Here is a 24,887-nt window from a genome sequence, read left to right on the forward strand (position 1 = left end):
GATATTTAGTAATGTAAGTCTCGAACTGTTTTTTTCTAATTTTTTTAAATATTTGTAAGTTATAAATATTAGTAAAACCCTACTATTTTAATTATTACTTTTTCTGTAACCATTCTGCCAAGGTTGTAACCGGGCTGAGCCGGGAATATTTCTGACGTCACCACATTACAGGGAGCTGATTGGTCGGGGGGCGGGGCCGTCACCACCCTCCGCGCCACTGATTGGTCGGGGGGCGGGGCCGTCATCACCCTACTCGCCACTGATTGGTCGGGGGGCGGGGCCGTCATCACCCTCCGCGCCACTGATTGTTCGGGGGGCGGGGCCGTCATCACCCTCCGCGCCACTGATTGGTCGGGGGGCGGGGCCGGCAGACGTTTGAATCAGGAAGCGGGAGTCAGCGCGAGAGCGACAGGCGGCTCGTGGTGATTTTATTATAAAAATGGGACAACCAATCAGAGGAAGGGGCGGGGCTAATTCAGGCCAAAGAAGCTCAAGGACTCATTGCAGAGTCCCATGACACCACCTACGACTTCCTATGTCAAACCATTCAAAGTTTATAGCAGAAAAAAGGGACAACCAATCAGAAGAAGGGGCGGGGCTAATTCAGGCCAATGAAGGTCAAGGACTCCATACAGAATCTGATGACACCACCCACGACTCTCTATGTCAAACCATTCAAAAGTTATAGCAGAAAATCGGGACAACCAATCAAAAGAAGGGGCGGGGCTAATTAAGGCCAACGAAGCTTAAGGACTCAATACAGAGTCCCATGACACCACCCACGACTTCCTATGTCAAACCATTCAAAAGTTATAGCAGAAAAAAGGGACAACCAATCAGAAGAAGGGGCGGGGCTAATTCAGGCCAATGAAGGTCAAGGACTCCATACAGAATCTGATGACACCACCCACGACTCGCTATGTCAAACCATTCAAAAGTTATAGCAGAAAATCGGGACAACCAATCAGAAGAAGGGGCGGGGCTAATTTTCACCAATTATGGTCAAGGACTCAATATCGAGTCCCATGACACCACCCACGACTCTTTATGTCAAACCTTTCAAAAGTTATGGCAGAGAAAAGTATTCTAGGGGGCACTGTTGAGACGTTAGGCCACGCCCATTAATACAAACCATGAAATATCAAATGTATCGCCAGGCCTGCCTTCCATGCAAAATTTGGTGACTTTTGGGAAACTATCAAATATGGACCAATCAGATGAAGGGGGGCGCACTTTTTGGCGTCTAGCGTCGCCACGGTAACACTTTTGAAAGAGAAAAGTAATGCGTGTAGTCGCAGGATGGAGACGCACATTTTGATGTATAACACACTTGGGGGCACGTTGCGGTTCGGGCTGAATTAACTGCCGAAGGAATGGCATAAATTTCGCCAAAATGACACGATTAATTCAAAATGGCCGACATCCTGTTCGGTTTCGGGCATGACCCCAAGAGGTTTTTGTTTAAGTTGCGCCATGATACAGGTGTTTACCGATTTCCGTGCATGTACGTCTAACCATATTGTGGGGCTTGAGCCACAAAGTTTTCAAGGGGGCGCTGTTGAGCCATTTTGCCACGCCCATTAATGCAAACCATTAAATATCAAATTTTTCGCCAGGCCTGGCTTGGGTGCAAAATTTGGTGCCTTTTGGGGAACTATCAAATATGGACCAATCAGATGAAGGGGGGGTGCGCTTGTTGGCGTCTAGCGTCGCCACGGTAACACTTTTGAAAGAGAAAAGTAATGCGTGTACTCGCAGGATGGAGACGCACATTTTGATGTATAACACATCTGGGTTCACGATACGGTTCGGGCTGAATTAACTCTCGAAGGAATGGCATATATTGCTCCAAAATTACGCGATTAATTCAGAATGTTCAAAATGGCCGACTTCCTGTTCGGTTTCGTCCATGGCGCCAAGAGACTTTTATTTTAGTTGCGACATGATACAGGTGTGTACCGATTTTCGTTCATGTACGTCAAACCGTATTATGGGGCTTAAGGCACAAAGTTTTTTCGGTCTGAACCAATCAGATGAAGGGTGGCCGCGCTTTTTTGCGTCTAGCGTCGCCACGGTAACGCTTTTGAAAGAGAAAAGTAATGCGTGGTGTCGCAGGATGGAGACGCACATTTTGATGTATAACACATCTGGGTTCACGATACGGTTCGGGCTGAATTGATTCTCGAAGGAATGGCATAAATTTTGCCAAAATGACACGATTAATTCAAAATGGCCGACATCCTGTTCGGTTTCGGGCCTGACGGCAAGAGACTTTTCTTTAAGTTGGGTAATGATACAGGTGTGTACCGATTTTCGTGCATGTACGTCAAACCGTATCGTGGGGCTTGAGGCACAAAGTTTTCAAGGGGGCGCTGTTGAGCCATTTTGCCACGCCCAATAATGCAAACCATTAAATATCAAATTTTTCGCCAGGCCTGGCTTGGGTGCAAAATTTGGTGACTTTTTGGGCACGTTTAGGGGGGCAAAAAGGCCTTCCTTTTGTCAGAAGAAGAAGAAGAAGAAGAAGAAGAAGAAGAAGAAGAAGAAGAAGAAGAAGAAGAAGAAGAAGAAGAAGAAGAAGAAGAAGAAGAAGAAGAAGAAGAAGAAGAAGAAGAAGAAGAAGAAGAAGAAGAAGAAGAAGAAGAAGAAGAAGAAGAATTCCTGCAAATACAATAGGGCCTTCGCACTGCAAGTGCTCGGGCCCTAAAAATGTCATACATTCTGGATTCATTACAAAACTGAAATATTGCAAGCCTTTTATTATTTTAATATTGCTAATCATGGCTTACAGCTTAAGAAAACTCAAATATCCTATCTCAAAAAATTAAAATATTCTGGGAATCTTAATCTTAAACTGTAAGCCATAATCAGCAATATTAAAATAATAAAAGGCTTACAATATTTCAGTTGATTTGTAATGAATCCAGAATGTATGACATTTTTGTTTTTTTAATTGCATTAAAGAAAATAAAGAACTTTATCACAATATTCTAATTTTCTGAGACAGTCCTGTAGACCCACTCCTTTTTTTTAAAAACTACAATATTTAGATTGCTCAAACCTGGATTTAAATATCTCTAAATAGTAAAATAAATACAATATGTAAAGCAAAGTTTGTCATTTGTGAAACTTTTTTTTTCTATTTCTAAAAATGCTAAATGGGGTAATTTCACTGCTTTTTGATTTAGTTTTTCAAGACCAGGGGCCTCATTTATAAAGCTTGCGTGCACACAAAACAGGGCTTGAAAGATGCGCGAGCCACCTTCTACGCAAAGGTTGGGATTTAAAAAAAAAAAACTTACCGAAAAATGTGACCCTCGCGCACGAACATTTTGAAGATATGGGGAATTGGCGACGCAGGCGGTGAGGTGGTGAAATGAAGCCAGATTCATGTCATCACATATCAGACTTATAGATCCATGTACACCCAAGCCGGTATTCTGCCGAGGTGTCCTACCTCGGCAGAAAATACTACCGTACGATCCCTGTTTCTTTTATCTCAGTTTCTTTTTTTTCAAAGGCTTTTTCATGCAAATAGACGATTTAACAGCAGGAAGTCAGAATGTGCTTCACATAGATCTATGTGTACGACGCTTCGGCGGAAGAAAAAAACCTGTCAGATCACGCTTCCACATAGATATTGGCAGGTAGGATGATTTGACACCGAAGCGTCGTACACATAGATCTATGAATATAAATCAGGATTTTTTTGTGCGCACGCCATTTTCGGCTTTTGAGCGCAAGTACACGTACAAATTATATGATAGTTTGTGAAACATTTATTCACATTTCGGAAATGCAAAAGGGGAAATTTTCTTGTCTTTTTCATTTTAAATTTTAACAAGTAAAACATTATAGATGAGGTGCAGTTCAACAATCAATATTTAGACTGCCAAACCCGGATTATATTATCTCTTAGCAAAAAACATATGAAGCACAGTTTGTCATTTTTTTAAATGTACTCGATTTGTAATACAAAATGGGGCCAATTCACTGCTGCAGTTGGACCATTTCAGACAATGTCCCAATCAAAACCAAAACACTTGGGCTGCACCAAACTAAAGCAAATAATCTATTTTGCTTTAGGTTGTGATTTTGTGTATGTGTGTGTGTGTGTGTGTGTGTGTGTGTGTGTGTGTGTGTGTGTGTGTGTGTGTGTGTGTGTGTGTGTGTGTGTGTGTGTGTGTGTGTGTGTGTGTGTGTGTGTGTGTGTGTGTGTGAATTTACAAGGTTTGTGCTACATTTAGGCTATATTCTGCTCTACAACCACTCCTAATTCTGAACATGCAGTGTTCCTGTAATTCAAATTTCAAGTTGGTTTAACTCAAAAATGGCTCATCTACTCACAAAAACAACCTTTGCCTTTAATACTGTTTTTTTACCAAGTAAATCTAGATCACTTCAACACCACCAGCCAACAGGTCTACTACCTCAATATAGGCATAAAGCTGAATTATGAAATTACTGACAAAACCATGAAGGTTATTATACAGAAAGATAGAAAATATATTTGCTTTTGTCAAGCCAGTATATTATAATGGTTGATGTGTGTTCTTTTAGAGGTCAAGTGATATCCGAAAGTGCTGTGCTCTTTGAGCCAGTTCTTTGGCAAACTCCTGGGCCTCGAACAGAGCCTTCTCATCTGGAAAGTGCAGAGCCGCCTTCTTGGTGGCCACAGCTAGCTGCTTCAGGAGAGCACATAGGTGGTTGCTTTTACACAGGAGTTTTTGACTGGACCCTCCACGTTGGGCTTCCCTGCATAGAGTATCCACCAATCTTTGGCCCACCATGATCACCAGCTTACTTTGTGAGATGAATTTCTCTGGTGGCAGACCATTGTGAAGTCCACCCACAAATCCTGCGATGGCCTTTTGAAGAGCTCCAAAATAAAGCCGGCAATGTTCTGGGAGGGGCGGTGGTTGATGCTCCTCTGCGCTGCTGTCTGGGTTACATGAGTGATGCTTCTTATTAGCCTGTGTGGGGAAAAATAAAGATGTCCACAAGTCTTTTGGGCTGCAGTGTTTTTAAATACTGGACTGTATATTTAAAATAGATACATAAAAACATAAGTACCGTATTTTCACGACCATAAGGCACATATAGACGTCTTATATTTTTTTCAAAATGTGCGGCGCGCCCAATAGCGCAGTGCGCACAATGTGTGTTGTTATTGTAAGGCGGACGTAGTTGAGGCCACCATGAGAACGTTAAAGGGGGATGCGTGCCCATCTCACAGCCGATGTGAAAAAGGAGTGAAACAAATTAACGCTGCACTTGCTGTTATTCCGGGAGGTCTGACAAAGGAACTCCAACTGCTGGACATCGGTGTGAACCGGCCGTTCAAAGTGAGGCTGCGAGCGGCGTGGGAGCGATGGATGACCGATGGAGAACACAGTTCCACAAAGAGTGGAAGGCAGCGCCGGGCAAGTTATGCCACAGTTTGCAGATGGATTGTTGATGCGTGGGCTAACGTGTCTGCTGGGACTGTTGTTCCAGCTTTCCCAAAAGCCGGCATCATTTCCGAGGGGCCGCACGGAAAGTGACTCTGACAGCGAAGAAAGTGGAACTGTTGTCAGGACTCAGCCCGTCAGGCTTCATCCGCAGCCCGATCTCGGCGACGGACACAAGCCGGCGTGCAGCTCTCTGGCCACGCTGAGCAGTTCTCCCGGTCTCAGTGTGATCGGGCTGCAGATGAAGCCCAACGGGCTGAGTCCTGACAACTGTGGCATATTTGATTTAGCGCAGCCGTTTAATTCAGAAACGGAGGATGAGGACTTCGATGGGTTTGATTAATGAGGCTTGTTTTAATTTTTGATTATTCATTGGTGATTTAAAACATTTTAGTACTTTGTAATAAAGACTGAAATAAAGCACAGTCAAACTCAGTTTTGCTCCCGCTCTATTTTTAAAAACGCACACTTGCATGTTTGTGTGTGTGTTGTTGTAAGGCGGTGCGCCATATGTGTGTGTATACTGCGCCTTTTCGTACCGTGCGCCGTATGTGTGTGTTAAATACAGTAATGGCACACATAACTGAGACTGCGCCGTTTGGTACGGTGCGCCGTATGGTACGGTGCACCGTATGGTCGTTGGTATTGTTTTTTTTTTCATGTACCAGGACTGGTGGGACATTTTCTCTTGGTTCCCTCTGCACTTCCTCAAGCTTCCTCTCCACATCCTTATTCTGAGGAAAAGCAAAGGCAAAATAATTAAATTGTTATGTATATGGCTTTCCTTGTCTTAAACCTCAAGTTATAATAACATACTTTTAGTCTTTCAAGTTTTCACCTGTAACTCAACATAGTCGTTGTCCTCTTCTATTAAATCATCTCCTTGCTCAGTTGTATCAGAACCTTTCTTCATCTCAGCTGGATCTGTGGTGCTCATGAACTCAAGATCTTTCTGGGGAGCTCTAAACAGTAGCTTGCTGTTTGCATGGAAGATAGACACTAGGCGCTTAACATCATCTGGAACAGTGCGTGCCACCATAACGAAACGATCCAGTTGGTCAGGTGCATAGACGTGGCCTGGGTCTTGACAAAGAGTGCTAAGGGACCACCCAGTCACGTTCAGAGCATTTACTGTTTGCTGTAGGATCACACCTGAGTCTTCTATGATTGAGAGCTGTTTAAAAAGCCTGGTTTGCAAATTGGCATCATTTAAACGGTATGCATTACCCTTAATATCCAGAGCAAAGTTTAGGAAGGACATCAGAGAACATGCAATCCCTTCTGCTGCTTCTTTGATCTCTTTGAGGTGTTTCTCTAGATGTTCTTTATACCTCCAGTTACTGCTAACAAAGTCCATAAGTTGGGGTACCGCCCTGCAAACAGACTCCTGTAGGTTAAAGAGTTTGCAACAGACCTCATCTTGACTGAGAGTTACTTCGCATAGAGATTCGGGAGATGACTGGCTCAGGGTGAGAGAATCACAGGAGCTAGCGGAAGAGGTGGAAGCTGTACTGATTCTCTGATTTCCTGATGCAGTGAAGCACAGTATTCTACCTTGCTCGTCTTCTTGCACCATCGAGTCTCCATTTCCTGGCAGGTCATGCAAAGAAACACAAGTCAGAAAATTCCTCATCCGCTGCAGCCGCACCCATTTTAGTTCCGAAATATTGTTTGAGTCACTCCTGCACTCAAGGGATTTTTGATCACTGGAAGCATCACTGACAACTTTGGGGAGAGATTCATAATTTGGGGGAACAGCATATATTAACTCCGCTTTAAGTTGCTGAGTTGGAGCTTTGTCACACAATGGAATTCGTGGTAGCACTTTGGGTGGACTTGAGATGTCAAGAGAACTGGGTTTTGGTATATCATAAAGAGAGGATGCTGGATTTTCTCTGTCAATGGTCAAAGTATGTGCTGGAAGAGGATCATAGATCTGCCTGCAAATGGCATTGGAAGCCCAGGTATCACAAGAGCTTTGTTGTGGACTTTGTGTTCCAGACCTCGCTGGCACATCATATATCCACTCAGGCTTGACAGGATTTAGCTCTGTGTCGTATACACAAGTCATTCTCTGCATGGACTCTGTTGTGCCTGGGGGAGCAGGGATATCATAGTTTGGGTTCTGAGGCAAAGGAGGAGGAACCACATAGACCTGTGAACAAGAATTAAGTTGTTAGGAAAATTAATGCCAAATGTCTTTAGGAATGAAGCAATGCTTCAAAGCAAGTGTTAATAAGATCACGGAAGTGTGTCTGCTTCTTCTTTAGATATATTATTTGTCATTGCCTCTGAATACAGCTGATTAAGAACATTGTGAATGTTTAAAAAAGGGCGCATTTCAAATTGCTTTAACTTAGATGATTCATATAATCAGTTTTGAGACTATAAAGCAGATATATCAGGGTATTGAAACCAGGAATATATGATGGTAAACATCACAAACATCATAACCTTTAAAAGTAACATCACATTGTTACAATTAGTTATGATCAGAAGTATATTAAAACCCTAAGACAGGGTACAAAAGAAAAAAAAATTACTGGATTTCAAAGTTTTTACATCATAGATTGCTTCCTTTTTTATTCCTAAAAGCTTTTGAAACTTACAGAACAGGCTCCTGGACTGGCACATTTTAAACTTTCTGGAGAGTCTAATCTTTTTTCCAGCTGTGAAAGTGGAACCACCTGTTGTTTTTGTGACACTTGTATGCGAAGTGTTGATTCCTGCAAAGAGAACATCAAAAACTTGTGACCACACCTGTCAAAGACTCACACAGGAAGCAATATATATTAAAACATTCTGCTGTAATGCATGTGTGGCCTGACAGTGAAAAGAGAAGCTCGTCTTGGTTGGCATGGAACATCATAAACCTCCCCTTTTGGACTGGATGCCATGTTGAGGAATGTAGTCTGCAGACACATCGACAGGATGTTATAGTTAGGTTCACTGCTTCGGTTAAAGCTGCTTCTACCTTCCTGACCTCTACATTAACACATTTACTGATATAAGTTTTGTTCCAAACCTGTTAAGATGCCTACTATGCATACATTTTCCTAATTAATGCAGCCCTATAAAAGAAACAATGTTGCCAAATGAATATAGATGGCTACTGTTACAAGGAATGGGACTACCCTGGAACAGAAAAGGAAATGGTAAATGTGGTTTTATTTCTACACAACCTCAGTCGTATAAGTACCTATATAGATACTTATGTGTTTCTGAGTTTTCTGGGGGCATGGGTTACTGTTTGCATCCAAAAGTCTTTGCAGTCTGTATCTGTTTTACTGTTACAGGCTCATATGCCGCTTTTGCACTAGTATCACCTTAGCTCGGTTCTACCCGTTTTGCGCTTTTGCATTAGGGCTGAGACGGGTAGAGCCGCTCCAAGCCGATACCTTTTTCTGTAACCATTTCAGCGAGGTTCTATAGCGGGCTGAGCAGGGACTATTTCTGAGGTCACCACCCTCCGCGCCACTGATTGGTTGGGGGGCGGGGCCGTCATCACCCTCCATGCCTCTGATTGGTCGGGGGGCGGGGCCGTCAAACGTTTGAATCAGGAAGCGGGAGTCAGCGCGAGGCGACTCGCGACTCGCAGCGATTTTATCATACAGCAAAAACGTCTGTTTGGTGATCCAACTCTGAGGTGCAGATGTTCATAAACCTGGTGGCTGTCGAGAAAAAATTAAAAAAGCGATGTAGACGGGCTGTTTTTTTCTCAGCCGCTCCCGGCTCCAGCTGATTTCTCATCTGCGCCGACACAAACAAAGGTGCTGCGCAATCGAGTACGTCACAGCCGCTTCACCCCAACCCCCCCACTTCTCCCCTGGCAGTGCGAAAACACACGTGTGGAGCCGGGACGAGCCGCGCCGAGCCGAGTCGGGCCAAGTAAGTTCTAGTGCAAAAGTGCCAATAGACACCCTATGAAGGCGAGGCCTCGGGTCAGTGGGAATTTCAAAACTTTGCATTTTGGCTGCGGTTTATTTCTCCATCATTAGAGTTGACATTTCTTAAGAAGGAGGAGGAACTATGACGTCAGAGCACCCACTTACACTGGCACGTAGCTCTTTTCTAAGTACACATAAAGATCTAGAAGATAGTCTGTACCTTACTTGCCTCAGGTCCTTCAGTGCTGTGCTGAAGTGCTGATTGGGCTGAATGTTTGATGCTCGATGAAAGATAGTTTGGGACCCTGTAGATCATGTCCATACGTTCATAGGTAGGGCTGTTTGTGGATTGCTGTGTGCTTGGGGTATTGTAGATATTTTCCTCCTTGTTATAACTTTTACCTTGAGTTAATTTGGATTTTTCAGAAACAAAACTTGGGGAGTCTTGGATTTCAGTCTGTGATAAAAGCTTCAGTCTGTTTGCAGGAGCCAAGCCATGTCTTCCATACAGAGAGCACATCCACCAGCCACTGGTCCCAGCTACGTGCTGATCCATGACCATCACAATATCCCCCTTTTTGAAAGCAAGTTCATCCGCACACTCAGCTGTGTTATCATATAGCGCTTTGGCTAGTTTGTTCTAAAACAGAGAATAGAGGAAAAAACAGAATAAGAATTAAAGGGTAAAATACAGTTGAAAGAGACAAAACTGTACAAAAACAAAAGATAAAACAATCTGTTGACTTTTACCCTACCTGATTATATCTTGCTACATGTGGGTACAAATTCCACATCTACTGTAAGTCTTTAACAAAAATGTGCAATTTGTTTACTTTCTCAAGTTTCTCTTTTCTTTATTAGTAGCATAACAGTAGGGAAAAAAAGTTGAGACTATTTTGGTTTTAAATGACCTTTTGGTTTTGCATTTTTACTTCCCATTTGTGTTTCCAACAGATAAATAACTAGAAAACAAGTTCCTTCAAAGCTTCCTCATTTTGGCTTGTGAAACTGAAAGCTCATTTTATCCATCATGCTTTGAATCTGAGCTGTGCTAAGTAAAAATAAAAATGACCATTGCTTGATATGAATGCTTTTATCATTTGCACTTTCTTTAATCCATCAGTTCGCTCTGCATGTGACAAATCTATATCTGATAAAGCTATGCAATGTGTGAGTTTCTATTTCTGCAAGGACAGTCCTTTGCTGTGGTGGATTTTGGAGTGTACTCAAAGCGAACACACCTTATATCTATCTGTACCCCCAAACCACTGAACAAGGGTAAACAGAAGTTATCGTTTTGTGATCTGTTGGACTGTATGAACTGAGCTAATCAATTCACCTTTTTCAATTGTCAAGAAAATAAAAATGTGATACCAGTGAGACAAAACATTCAATAAAAACTTTATTCATCATTGCTGAATTACATCAGTTCGTATCAACCAACCTTTCCGTGACATTTTAGTTTTATTTTAAAAGACAACAAATTTTAATGTTTTTCTGTCCAGACACAGTTATGGGATGTTTTAGGATCTGGCTTTAATCTCCTGTAGTCGTCCCATACGGTCGTCATGGTGACAGAGATGTCCGACCTGTAGCAGCTCCAGTTGAAAGATCATGTTGGTCTGAACCGGATCAGCTGGTCCAGTTCAGGACAGAGATCCAGAAGATCCTCTTGGATCCTCTGGATTTATGTAAATAGGAATGGGTTGGTGGACATGAGCTCTTTTCTCCTCAAGTGACACAAAAACTACAAAAGAAACAAGCTTATTATTTCTTTTGTGTTTTCCTAAAGTCTTTCTTGAGCAATTAACCTGACAATTTGAGCAATCCGTGTCCCAAGAATAAATAATTAATTCAACATTATATATAATCTGTATTTGGAAAAAACAACAAGGGTTACAGTTAGGATTAGGCCCATATAATGAGGTGAAACTGTTGGTAAAAATGCAGACATGATATGGACCCTAAAATAAACAAAATGCCCTACCAAACATCATTACCAGCTCCACCCCTTTTCTCTGAGGATGAATCCTTTGTAACAAAGAGACTATTCACCATCAGACACCAACTTACTCAGCACCTGTTAAGATATCAGCCTGTGGAGCACACTGGCCCTATCACACCATGCCTGTGCTCAGTACACACACGCATGCACAAGATAAAGGATAGCTTCTCAAATTACACTTGAACCACAACTAGATCCAGTTATAAGCTGCCAAATTCCCATTTGGCCTTTTATTAACTCATAACCCAACCAGTGAAATTACATAATTATCTTTTAAGGAAAATCTACTTTTTTTCCATGTTTGCTCGTGACTGTGATTCTGTGTTGATCACCAACAGTAAAAAGGTCAGACTCCGCTGGGATTCCTGCAAATGCTTGCTTGTGAAGATCAGCCCCGTGGACAGCTGGTCTCACAGCTGCTTGTCCCTCTCCCTGTGCCTCTGCGCTCCATCCTGCTCACAGATTAGCATCGGCCCACTGGATGCAGTGCAAGAAGAGCTTCTAAAAATCCAAGATGTGGAGCCTCTATTCTGACAATAAACCATGTCCCATTTTTTTGTTAACTTCCAATCAAATGTTCTTAAATTTGGAATCTGTTTTGTTATGATTGAATAGAAAATTCACACTCTTTCAAGTCTAAAGTTTTATCAGGACAGAATTATAAAAAAGATGCACAGTATGCAAAAGTAACCATGTTATTCAACAGCTTGTTTTCAGAATCATCTTTAGCAACAACTTATACGTACCTCTCCAAAGTTTTTCGTACAAGCTGAGCTTAGGAGGGCCATCTGGGCTAACACGCTGAATGTTTTCCTTTTTTGGCCAGTAGTAATAGATTTTCTAGTTTGCTTTGGTCATTCTTCTTTCACAGGACCCAATTTCAGCAAAACTTTAGCTGTTGAACAGATTTGACTCAAGAATAGGGATGGGAATCGAGACCCGGTTCTTGTTGAGAACCGGTTCCCAGTGTTTCAATTCATTGGAATCGTTTGCCTTTTTTTTTTCAGCATCTAAAACTGAAATGGAGATTTAGAGCTCTTTTGACATTATCCATTCCTTGTCTCTATGCAATAAAACGTGTCCAGTCAGGCTTTACGTTTTTTTCATTTGGTTTTGAATTCTGTTTGCAATGATGGCCGTAAGTATTTTCATATATAGGAGACTTGCAGGGTGTTGGGTCTGTGCCATCTTGGTGACACTGATTATGGCTTCAGACCACGACTGAGGTGGTACTCCTTCTGAAAGCGTGTAATTAAAGACGCATCAGGTCTTTTTCAAACATCTCATAATATTCTCCTCATGCACTCCTGGAGGTTTATTGTTTTTGAGTTTCAAAATGCTTTTCTAAAATGTTTCTGTTGTAATTGGACGTGTTATTGGTTTGACCTCCTCGGTCAGTTTAACATTAAGGTTAATGGATTCCTGTCTCTTATAATGTCACCTGAAACCAGAATATATGATTAGAATCAGGTTTTTGTTTGAGTGTAAGTTTCTCAGTGTTTATGGATTAACAGCTATTCAGTCAACATAACCGTGAGCAGAGACACAGAGAAGGATGCTAATAATCCATCTCCTTTCATATGCCATCCTGCCATCATGCACTGATCTGTTACCCCTCTATACATGTCTACATCATCCCTCCTATTGACATGACTCTCATCTTTAAGTTAATTCAATCAAATGAAGTTTTTATTACTGATAGCTGATTCAAAATTTTATTAAAACCTAACTGGGGGTACTTTGTATTGCCCCGTATTCATTTCAATTTGTAATTTAGAAGCCTTTAAAATACTTTAATTTTATCATTCTTTTATTATTTGTTTCAATTTAAAAAGTTAATGTAGTCTCTTAATTGTAAACATTTAGTTGAATTAGAGTTGAAATAACAGAATTGATGAAACGTATAACGAAGATAAGTCATTATGATTTACTGAACCATGATGACTAACGAGGAGGAAAAGTAGGGAGGAAAATAATTAAAAGTATTGTTAAGTATATTTATTACATCATATTGTGAAACAGACATGAATGAGGTAAATGAGCTCCAGCTGTCAATCAGAGGATCTGCAGCTGGAACACTAGCAGCCTGAAGGCTTTGCTGGAATGACTCGTATGGAATAGGTCATCTGTTCTAAGAGATGTAGTTGTTTAACAATACTAATAAAGAGATTGGCAGTAGGACTGTTTTTTTGGTTTTTGTAATGGCCTTTTTACTTGCTGCCAGCAAGATCTTCAATAGAAAGTGTCTTCCTTGTTCAGTCCGTCAGGAAAAAGTAGAGAGATGTGAAGGTTGAGCTGATACTAAAACCCAGTGTATCTGAAATGATTGTTCCTACGTCCTTCCAGAAGGTCTGAATAGAGGGACAGGACCAGAAAACATGGGCATGATCCGCCATCATTTCTCCACATTGCCTCCAGCAGGTTAGCTGGTTGCCAGTTTGTTTAGCCTTCTGTTTGGGAGTGATAAAGAACCGAATCAAGTTCTTCCAGCAGAAGTCTCTCCAGGTCAGAGAATTGTTAGAAGATGACTGTGTTTTCCAGGCGTATGTCCAAGGATATTTCAATGTCCAGCTCCTTTTCCCATCGCTGCTTTATGTAGTCTGTACTGCAGGGCTCCAGACTGCGACCAAATGCTCGCATTTTGCGACCAAAATTTGAGTATGTGCGACTGAATTTCATGTCCACTCGCACACGTGCGACCAGTAAATTTGCCAGTGTTACACCAACGCCGTAGGCTCTGCGTTGGTGTAACGCGGAACCATAAATCAGCCGTTAGACTATCCAATTAAATCATGTTGGACATTAAACTGACGCTGTTGTAAACCAATAAATCTAGCCAGAGCCTTGGTATTAGCCAATCAGAACCAGAGGAGGGCGGGTTCGCCCCCGTCCCTCAGGGAAGACTGACTTGTCAGAGACTGGGGGACCAGTAGTCACGTCATTTAATTCACATATGTGCGTGGTGTGAAACTATCAAACAATGAACACGGCGTCAAAGAGCAGCGGTAGCGTTAACAAAGCGCTGGTTTTTAAAACTCGAACTAAATTAAGTTTTCTTTTGAAAAAATGCTGAAAAAAGGGTCGCTAAGAGCCGGGGACACTGCGCTTCTTTCCCCCGCCCGCCCCCGCTGCCCTCGTGAACAAAACAAACATGTGGAAGCGGCCGCCTGAGAAACCAGCTCAGAAAATACAGAACCAAAGTTTACTCCGTACAGACAGCGGGCTGAGCAGGACTGTTAATGCTGGAAATTACTTGCTGTTTGAGCCGGTGTTTATGCTGCATTATGCGTTAATGTCCGCTCACACAGACAACCAGCTGCGTTAAGAAACAGACCCCGCTCTCGCGCTCCACGTGAGGAGAGCGCGTCGTACTGTAATACAAAATTATGATTATTACACCTACTACAGACGTCGCCGTTAAAGTACATGATCTTTTTTCGCATGTATCTTTTCGTGTCCAGTCAACTGTGTGCGGGCAAAACTTGCAGATCATTGAATCGCCAGGCACGTTACACACGGACAAGGACACACTCAGACACACTCATACACACCCCCACCCGTGCACAACCAGTGTTCAGTGTTTTGGATATTTCAGCTTAAATTTCAAAATGTTATACAAGTTAAATGAAGTTCATAGCTTGTTTGGTTTCTTCTGTTATTGGACACACAGTTTGTCATGACATACCTGAAAAATCCCTGATGCTTCATGGCAAGCTGTGTGTGTGGTGACAGAATAAATTAGACAAGCTAAAATTATTTGTTTACTGCATGAGCTATTGATATTTCCTTCTTTTTTGCACTTTAAATGGATATTGAAAGACCCATTTGAGTTATTTATTTTTTTGTTATTTCACAATAATTATTGTGAAATTATTATTTCACTAGTTATTTTACAGTCGTATAATTCAGGCAACAGCTCAAAAAACATTTTTAATAACACTAACCCACATTAATATCGGATCGGATCGAATCAAATGGTGATAAAAAACAGAAAACAGAAGGGCTAATACAGCATTTAACTTTTTTACTTGAAACCTTTGGGAAACGACCGCACGGCAAAAAAGGGGCCATTCTTAAAGTGTGGTGCAGCGCATAGATGGCGGGGGAATATGAACTGGCCTGAAAAATGTTTTTCAGTCAAAAATATTTTTTTTGCTTTAATCCCTGAATTCATTAATCTATTATGAAATACGTATTACTAATACACTGAAATGTAGTAGAAATGTAAAAATTTGGTTAGCGTGTCGATAAACGATGTGCGCTCCTAAAATTTCTGATTGTGCCCCTAAAAATTTTCAGTTAGGGGCTACTGTGCTCCTAGTGAAAAAAGTTAGTCTGGAGCACTGCTGTACTGTCCTTCTTCAGTGTTGTGATACCATGGTATAATTTGCTTATGAGACTTTTTGAGTTATATCCATCGATAAATATTTGAATGTTATTGTTATTGAATGTTATGAATGTTATTATATCTCTGTTGGGTTAGGGCCTTTCACCTTTTCCAGAAATAGTCATGAAGCTGTAAGTACCTGTAGAAGTCCTGCTTATCGAACCCATATCTGACATAGTTTATCAAAGCTATTAAGCTCCCAGTTTTTAACAATAATGCATATGGAAGTGATACCAAAATAGATCCATTGTCTGTATCTGTGATCTTGCAGTGCTGGTATAAAATCAGCGTCATATGCCGGCCATCTGAGTAGTTTAACCTCGTTTTGGAGTTGGACATTTTTAATTGCAATGATGTCATTTTTAAGGGGGGAGGGGTGTAATTCTGAAGTAAGAGTGAGTTGAAACTAACTAACTTTATCTTTACTCAAGAGGTCATCTGTCATCTCCATTCTAAAAGATAGGGAGAAAATTAGCACTCTGAGCTCTTTGCTGATTTGACAAAAAAGTAAACATCACAGCCCCAAAAAGGTCATATTTTCTGAATGCCAACAATATAATTTATAGGGGGTGAGGTAAATGAGTGGACGAGAGAGAGGTTTGTTACAGAATCGTTCAGATTATTTTTCTACCTCAAAAGCTCAGAGTGGATGACATCACTGAGTGTACGTTTGGTGGGAAAACTTCCAAAAAATTAATAAAACTTACATTACAATATCTCGAGAATTTTACAAGTCTTGGGACTCGTTTAAGGTTTGAACAAAGTCTTGAAGAAGTGAGCTCTCAAAAACCACAACGTTTTTCCAGGATGTCTGAAGGTTCTGCAATTGAAAACGAGGACAAATGCTGAATTTTTCATAAAACTTAAAGGAGCTTGAGGCTGGATTGTGGCAGGATTTATGAAAAAAATCTGTATACATTTTAAGTTTTCTAGTAATAAGGTCTGATGAAGCGTTCCAAACCCAAAAGAATGAGGCCTCTAGTGTATCTCTCCTTTGCCTTGAACAGGCTGTGTGCTGCAAAATGTGCTGCAATTCGGTCCCGAATTTCCCGCGCTGTCCTGCGGATGTGACGTCACATGACGCTGCATGTGCGTTCTCCCGTGCTGGCTTCACTGTTGGCTGCAGTACCCCCAACGGCCGTCGTGGTGAAGGGTGGCGCTAGAGAGTCTCATTTCTTAAAAGGAGCCTCAAGCTCCTTTAAAGGGTAATATTTTAAAAACTACAAAACATTTAAAAAAGCTGAATCAACTGGTAAGAGTTTAAAGTTAAAGTGTGAAGGAGGTGGGAGTTTTTCAAGGATTTGAAGATTTCCCCATTATATAGCAATAGGCCTTGGGATTCCTTGAATATCTTAAAAAGTTTAAGAATTTGAAGGACCAAAAGTCATAGCAGCAACAACCTGAACGAGCTCAACGTTTTGATAATGGTTGCAATATCTCAAAAAAATGTGGAACTAGGTAATAGGCGAAAAAAGGTGGAAGAATTCTAGAAAGAGGATCACAATAGGCTGACCGCTGACTCAGCATCCAACCAACCAGCCTAGTAGCAGGGTTCAAAAAATTTTTATGTGACTTACAGGCTGGTGATTTCTCTTTACTACATAGAGAAAGTGTTCATTCGTAGTTTTCAACCATATCATGGTCACATCAATATTTTCCTGTCACTGACATGCATTTATGAGGTATTTATAAGGCCTGCCATTACTGTAATAAGCCATGGCAGCAGAGAACAAATCTGCCATAGAAAACTAGAACGTTATCTGAAATTTCCAAAAAATTTATTTTTCCAGGACAGACCAACGGGAGCGGATCATTCAAGACGAGATGGAGCGTGGAGCTGAGATGAAGTCCATACGTCATATTAGACTTCCTGACAGAATCATTGATGGTGGTCAGGTGGGGAGGGTTGGGGGGGTCCTGTAAATTATCTGCTAACATATTGTAATTTGTTGTGTCATTGTTGTTATTTTTTCCATTTTAAATGACCCTCCTGTTTTATGGACACTCACCTTTGTCAGTCTCACTCTCCAACCCAAACAGAAAGGCTTCAGACTGTCTCAGTACAGCAGCCCTGTCATTTCCTGTACAGGAAGTGATGTCATTTCTGATGATTGTGTAATTTTTCAAAATATACAGAATTTCTTCATTCTAATTGGTTTGTTTACAGTTTATGTGAAGATGATCTGAAGATAATGTGTCAGTCAAAATTAATTAAGCAGAAGTTTACAGTTTGGTCATTATAGCAGCCATCAACTGGACTTAAGACGACAATGTTCTTTGGTTTTAATAAGAAATTGAATTGCAGCTAGGAGTTGGAAAGTAGACGTGATAAAGTTCATAGACTCTGTAGCATCTGCCAAGATATGAGAACAGAAACAAAATAGCAGCTGGCCCAGGTCAGGTGATCAGATCCAAGAGTTGCTTCACCAGACAAAATCCCCTTCATTTACAAGAAATAAGTGTAAGCTTTGGCTTGTACGAACAGATCATTGTACTTGTATCATCCATAAGTATTGTTGCTTTGGGTTTCCAGAGCGACCACGTAAAGAGGTAGAACATTTTTCTTTCTTTTTTCAAACTATTTATTGTGTTAAAGGATAGTAGCACTCTCCTGGGGCCTGTACTACGAAGAAAGTTCAACATACCCAGGATATCTTTTCCTTATCCAGATTCACTAACCCGGACAATTGCAATCAAGCTAAGCGGTCACACGACGGTGGTTATCAACTCGGTATATCAACCCAGGTTTCTCCAATCTGGATATGAGCGCGTGCACATAAAAGGGGCGGTGTTTTCAGCGCATGACCAATCGCAAGCATGGAGAAGTCCGCTGTCAGAGCCGCTTATTTCAGTAGCGAAGAGCAAACAATAATTTTACGGAAATATGATGAGTATAGGCATATAATACAGGCAAAAAGCAACACAGTTGCAGCTGCAAAATGCAGGAAAGACAGCTGGCAAAAGATCGCTGACTGTATAAATGCGTAAGTTCATAGGGATATAAACATCACTGCCCCATCATTAGGGCATAAGTAGATCTGACTATAATTACAGTTGTCTATTCTGTTAAATGCATGTGTTGCTTAGATGTATTCGTATGGCGTGTATGACAATTGTAGCCTAATTCCTTCAGCTGCAACCCCAGCGGAGTGAAACGCACATGGGAGCAAATAAAAAATAAATATAAAAACATAATTCAAAGCGGTAAGTAGGCTCACTTTCATATACAGTACAAGGCTTTAGTGTTTCTATCACTCTCTGTTTTAGGATGATATCAGTATACAAAAGCACAATGAAATAGCATTGACATTACTTGCAGCAAACAGAAAAAAAAATGACAAGAAGAAGATCGGAGGGATCCTCTCACGATCCGCGCACCGAGCTCCACTGGATTCTCTTCGAAAGGGCATGCCATTTTCCAGCGAGCTGATTGGTCAGTGGGCGGTGCTTTTATACCCGGCGATCTGTATCTCGAACATAACCTGCTCCGGAGCAGGTTAGCTGTTCAGCATAAGTTACCATGGCGATGTACCCCAGTAAGAAGTGAACCACCGTCGTAGTCCTGAAAACCCAGGGTTAAACCTGAAGTTACCTCGCTAACCCCAAATCCCGCTTCGTAGTACAGGCCCCTGTATATGATCTTGCATATTTGTGGCGGGGCAATGGATTCGAACCAATGAAATATGTTCTACTGTATTTGTAAATTATCTTTTGAAACTTTTGTGTATGCTGAGGTTAGGTAAAGATCCAGTATGTTTTCTATTAAGGTTTGATTGCTGTGTTAGAGAACTAATACTATTGTGTTCTGCCAGACACAGATAAATATGGTGTTTTCTTTACTGCCAAATTATACTTTAAATTGATATTACATAGAGCTGCAGATTTGACTTTGTTTCTTTTTAGTAGAATTAAGAATTTAAATATAGAAAGACAATAAATAAAACTGTAAAAGACAATGAATGTTATTTTGGTTGGTTTTACCAATTTTACTGTATAAGGTTTGCAGTCATCAACAGACTTGAGATGCATTACAAGTTAAAAGAAAGTATTTTCTAGTTGAATCCAACAGCAAAGAGAATTAAAGCTGCAAGCAGCAATGAATGGGCCCTTGCACCCTTGTGCACGTTCAGGCTTTCTGCAGTGGAAGCTTGTATGACTTGATGTAGATTCTTCAGGCCTGGACATTTAGGGGATGACACCAGCCACGACTCTCTATATAAAACCATTCAAACGTTATGGCAGAAAGTAGGAACTATCAAATATGGACCAATCAGATGAAGGGGGTGTGCTTTTTGGCGTCTATCGTCGCCACGGTAACGCTTTTGACTGAGAAAAGTAATGCGCGTCGTTGCAGGATAGAGACGCACATTGATGTATAACACACCTGGGTGCACGTTACGGTTCGGGCCGTATTAACTGCTGAAGGAATGGCATAAATTGCGCCAAAATTACACGATTAATTCAAAATGGCCGACTTCCTGTTGGGTTTCGTCCATTAATGCAAACTATTAAATAAACTTTTCACCAGACTTAGCTCAGACTGCGATCAGATCTCAAGATTTGGGTCGATTGCTGTTCGTGTTTTGGTCGGCTCCGTGCCGGTTTCGTGTTTTGTTTGTGGTTTTTTGTTGCAGATTTCCAGTGCTTGACGTGTGTCTCCGTCTGTTCCTGCTTCCTGGATTGGCAGTGGATGTCGTCACCCCACCCCCCCCCCAAAAAAATAAAAATAAAAATCACTGGGTTTGTATGTGTATATTTATGTATGTGTATGCATATGTATGCGTATATATATGTATATATATTAAATATAGTAATAATGCACATATATATACCTTTGGTTTCTACCGTCATGGTATCAATCATTAATATGTGTGCAGACAAGGTTAAAAAAAAAAAAAAAACTTTTCACCTGGCTTGTGTGCAAAATTTGGTGACTTTTGGGGCACGTTTAGGGGGACAAAAAGGCCCTCATTTCGTCGGAAGAAAAATAAAAACGAGAACTCCTACAGATACAGTAGGGCCTTCGCACTGTAAGTGCTCAGGCCCTAATTAGCACAACGATCGAACTTTAACTTTATGATAATAATATATGATAAATTCCCTGAAGTAAGTAATCACCAGCATGATACTGTACTGTTTGCCTGAGAGTGGTCATGCTACACCTAACAGACCTAACTCACTTTTCCTACACAACTTATCACACAACGTGCATCCTTATTTTATTGATACCAAAACTTCCTCACACGCAGTTTGTGTGGTCACTGCAGCTCATATTGTCAGAGTGATAAAAATATGTTGAGTCATAATGACTATATGAGGCAATCTGACATACAGTCAAAGTGGAATAACCACTGTGTGTGTGTAAATATATATATATATATATATATATATATATATATATATATATATATATATATATATATATATATATATATATATATTATATATATATATATGTATTTATGCATAATTTATATGTTTATATAGTGTACATGTGTTTACATACAGGCATTTTGACATCCCCATCCTCTCTATTTCTCCAAACTGAAAAAAAGGAAAGAAAATGTTTTTAATTATGGTCATGCCAAGTAGTGGGATGACCATATTGCAATTGTCCAGAATGGCCTAAAGGGCAATGTTGCTAGCATTTTACAAGCTAAAGTCGCAAAGGTCTCACTGCGCACCAGCGAGTGTACAGCAATACCCCGCTCTGATGTGGAAAAAAAAAAAATCCCCCAAAAATAAAACATGGCCGGAAAAACCTGAAAAATGAAGGCGATATATTTGTATACAGAAAAGGTTTCCCTTTTCTTCCTTATTATTATTCCGCACTCTTTTTTCGTTCGTTAATACGGCCCGCACCGCGCACCCATGCATGGCATACATCGTTGGATGCATCTCCATCGTGCCTCGATAGGTATTACCAAAGATACTCTATACAGAAGATAGCTCATTACCGTTACTGCCAGTGGTATGAAATGGTATCCACTTCCTGTCTAAGTGGGCGTGGCCGCCCCTCTCCCCACATCGTTTTAGAACATACAACACTAGATACAGTACAACTTTCTTCCAAAAAGACTTGAATAATAAAAATAACAGTATTATTAAGCAAAGAAGCAAGTTTTATTTTAGTTTTAAACTTCATTTTATCCAATGGGAAAACGATGAGAGCCAAATCTCGCGAGAGTGTGTTGCTCAGACAGAGACAGGTCTCAAACAAAGTTCATTTTCTCCTAATCTGTCGGCCTGAAAATTGCCATTTTGGTGTCAGAATGTTCAGAAGGTTTGTGGCTTTTGAAAAATGGGTCCCATATTTACTTAGGTTACTATGGGGCGATGGAATTGGTAATAGTCTGTGCTCACGTTCACTTTTCCCATAGGACTCAATAGACTCAGGACCTGCTTCCTGTCTCCTAAAGGGGCGTGGCAGTCACGTGACACAGATGCAGGAAACCGAACCGTAGTGGGCTGTCTCGTTTATTGAACGTCTCTGGCATTACTTTTCTCAGTCAAAAGTGTTACGGTGGCAACGCTAGATGCCAAGAAGCGGAAAAAAAGGTGAAGATTCGGACGCGTATTGCTCGGCCGAACTTTATCATAGCGACATCATTTAAATGTTTCCAGACTCTGTTAACTTCGGACCTAAACATCTTTCATCCTCATTACGCCAATCATTACAGTTTTTGAGATATTAAACTTTCAATTTTAAAAAAAATGTCCATTTGACTTTGGACGCTTGTTGCTAGGCAACAGGTTATGGTAGGGACATGATTCAAATGTTTCAAAACTCGCCTCGCTGTGGACTACAACATATTCAAATTTCATGAAGCTGTGTTTACATAAATTTTAAGTCAAAATGCCTGCCAAATTGCCCCATCCCCAAAGGTTTATCAACAACATTTAACGGTTTATTAACAACCCTAAACTACTTCTTGGCCATTATTAATCACCCTAAACCACACAACCCGAAGCAGAGGGTGTGGTTTATTAAAAACCCTAAACCACAACCCATGTTGTTCACTTTCTTATATACAGATCACTAAATATAATGCTTTAAATATGTGTCCAATTATTTATCATGACATTAAAAGTGATTGAGTTTCATTATCACATTTTATGTTCAGGACTTAGTCAACCAGCATTAATGTTGATAAATTACATTAGTTTTTTTTTTTCAGTTTTACACAGATGTGGATAAGCTTGAATGAGCTAAAATGACTAAAACATAAGCAAATATATATCCATCTGTTTCAGCTTCCTGTTGCAAAAGATGAAAATTCTGCCATTTGTAAAAAACTGTTTCTTGTTGTATAAACCCTGATGAGTTTATTGGCTTCTGCTCATTGATGATGAAAACAGACAAAGGCAGCCATCCTGAAAAAAGTGCTCTTGAAACTAAAAAAGGAATAAAGCACAATTTCAAAATAACCTTATGAGCAGAAGCAAGATATCTCTGTGAGTTTGTCATCAACCAACCAATCTATTTTTAAATTATGATTTCAGTTGAATATTTGCTTTGTGTGGGAAATCTAACAGGATGATGCGCTTCCTTCAGACTACTGTGCATTACAGACCGTAGACAAGGGAAGATTATCCTTATTAATCAAACCAAAAACACTGCAGCTTTTAAAATAATTTTAACTTCAAACTTCTACTGACATGATCTCTATTTGATATCTGTTTAATAAACCAAAATTGGAAGTAAAGTGGAATATCCCATGGGGAACTTTTAATACTCTTCCCATCCGTTACTGGCTACGATCATGAACAACTCTAGCTTCTCTGGGGCTCTAGAAGCAAACACGGAAGCTCACAAACACAATGCTGCAAATATACTTCTTTTGAAAACTGATACAGAAACCAGACCGTTCAGCAGGTCGGGAACCATTTTTTGCAACATCAAATCCTTCTAGAGCCGAGGCAGCAGAGACAAACGTCAAAGAACTTTGCCCTGGACACCAGTGTGTGAATATTAAGAGATTGTTACAAAGAAGTGTTTTGTTTTGTTTAAATATTTTTAAGCAATTAACTAATCAATCAATAGAAACCCTAACTTGTAAGTGAATGGCTTACAATAAAAGTCTGGATTTGACAGTCAACCTCCCAGATGATCTGATCCTCAGCAGCTTTGACTAAAAATCTGCCTTTATTGAGGTGTTTGTGAATGAAGTTGTCATAAAGTGTCAGTCTCAAGTTACACAGCATGTTTACACCACTGGGGTTACAGCCTAAAGTACAGTAGGTGTGTGGAAAATAAGTGACAGCTAACATTCAAAGTTGCAATAACATAACCTCTACAGACAATTCTCCAGATGACTGACAACAGAAGACGAGCCTGGACATCGTTGAAATTTCACAACCTAAATCAAGACTCATTCCAAATACACACAATTTTAACCTATCTTTTTTATTTATTTTTTTAAATAAAGAGTAGCAGCAATACTCACCATGACTGCCAAATAGTTATGCCAACAGAGGAAAAACGAGTCCTTTTAGAGAGCCACTATTCAGAGAAACATCGAAGTCATGGCTGCATGTGAAGTGGGCTGTTTAATCCTCTGCCGTGTCGTTCTAGCACATTGTCTGAGCTGTCACTGAGGTCTCAACTGCTTTCCACCCTGGGCGGAGTAACCGAGCTCCCTGTCAGAGACAAAGAGGTTTTTTCCTTTGGCCCAATTGGTCAGAGCAACAGCCCCTCCTCACCCCCATGAGACGACCCCCCCTCTCTTCAAGTAACTCAAGACTCTGACTTCCCTTCATCTTTCTAGAGGAGCAGAAATAGATTACTTAATGCAAGTTAGCTAACTTACTAAAGGGATCTATGCTATTGTCTTTATTTCCTCTTTTCTTATGAGTTTAGCAAAGTCTTTCATGTGTCTGCCATGGTTGAAGCATAAGTTCTTCTGGGTTCTCATTGCTGCTGATGGAAAATGTCTGGGATAGCTGGGTGAGGCGGTTGGGGAATACAGAGGTGATGTGGCAGCCTGACTTATATATATACAGCGCGCGCGCACGCACGCACGCACGCACGCACGCACACACACACACACACACACACACACACACACACACACACACACACACACACACACACACACACACACACACACACACACACACACACACACACACACACACACACACACACACACACACAC

General features: G+C 40.8%; 1 protein-coding gene across 3 annotated transcripts; it reads right to left on the reverse strand.

Annotated features, from left to right (window-relative positions):
* Positions 1–3,862: 3,862 nt before the first annotated feature.
* On the reverse strand, positions 3,863–24,363 carry cass4 (Cas scaffold protein family member 4). 3 transcript variants are annotated; one of them, XM_061728777.1, is made up of 7 exons: positions 24,177–24,363; positions 9,567–9,977; positions 8,279–8,362; positions 8,060–8,176; positions 6,289–7,605; positions 5,990–6,184; positions 3,863–4,973 (listed from the first exon to the last, which is right to left on the reverse strand). In XM_061728777.1, exons 1-7 carry the CDS (start codon positions 24,177–24,179, stop codon positions 4,557–4,559), a joined length of 2,544 nt encoding a protein of 847 aa, XP_061584761.1. In that variant the 5' UTR covers positions 24,180–24,363; the 3' UTR covers positions 3,863–4,556. The 3 variants fall into 3 exon arrangements, with proteins under 3 accessions (XP_061584761.1, XP_061584762.1, XP_061584760.1); XM_061728778.1 differs by having other exon boundaries at positions 6,116–6,184; positions 9,558–9,977; XM_061728776.1 differs by having other exon boundaries at positions 9,558–9,977.
* Positions 24,364–24,887: the final 524 nt, after the last annotated feature.

The sequence above is a fragment of the Cololabis saira genome, chromosome 8, assembly GCF_033807715.1.
Source record: "Cololabis saira isolate AMF1-May2022 chromosome 8, fColSai1.1, whole genome shotgun sequence".
Lineage (NCBI taxonomy): Eukaryota > Metazoa > Chordata > Actinopteri > Beloniformes > Belonidae > Cololabis > Cololabis saira.

Coding starts and splice junctions, on each gene's coding strand:
- cass4 (XM_061728776.1), bottom strand. Junction 8,363..9,557: donor AAGGACCTGAGGCAAGTAAG/GTACAGACTATC, acceptor ATGTGTCTGCAG/ACTACATTCCTCAACATGGC. Junction 8,177..8,278: donor GACGAGCTTCTCTTTTCACT/GTCAGGCCACAC, acceptor TTCTCTTTGCAG/GAATCAACACTTCGCATACA.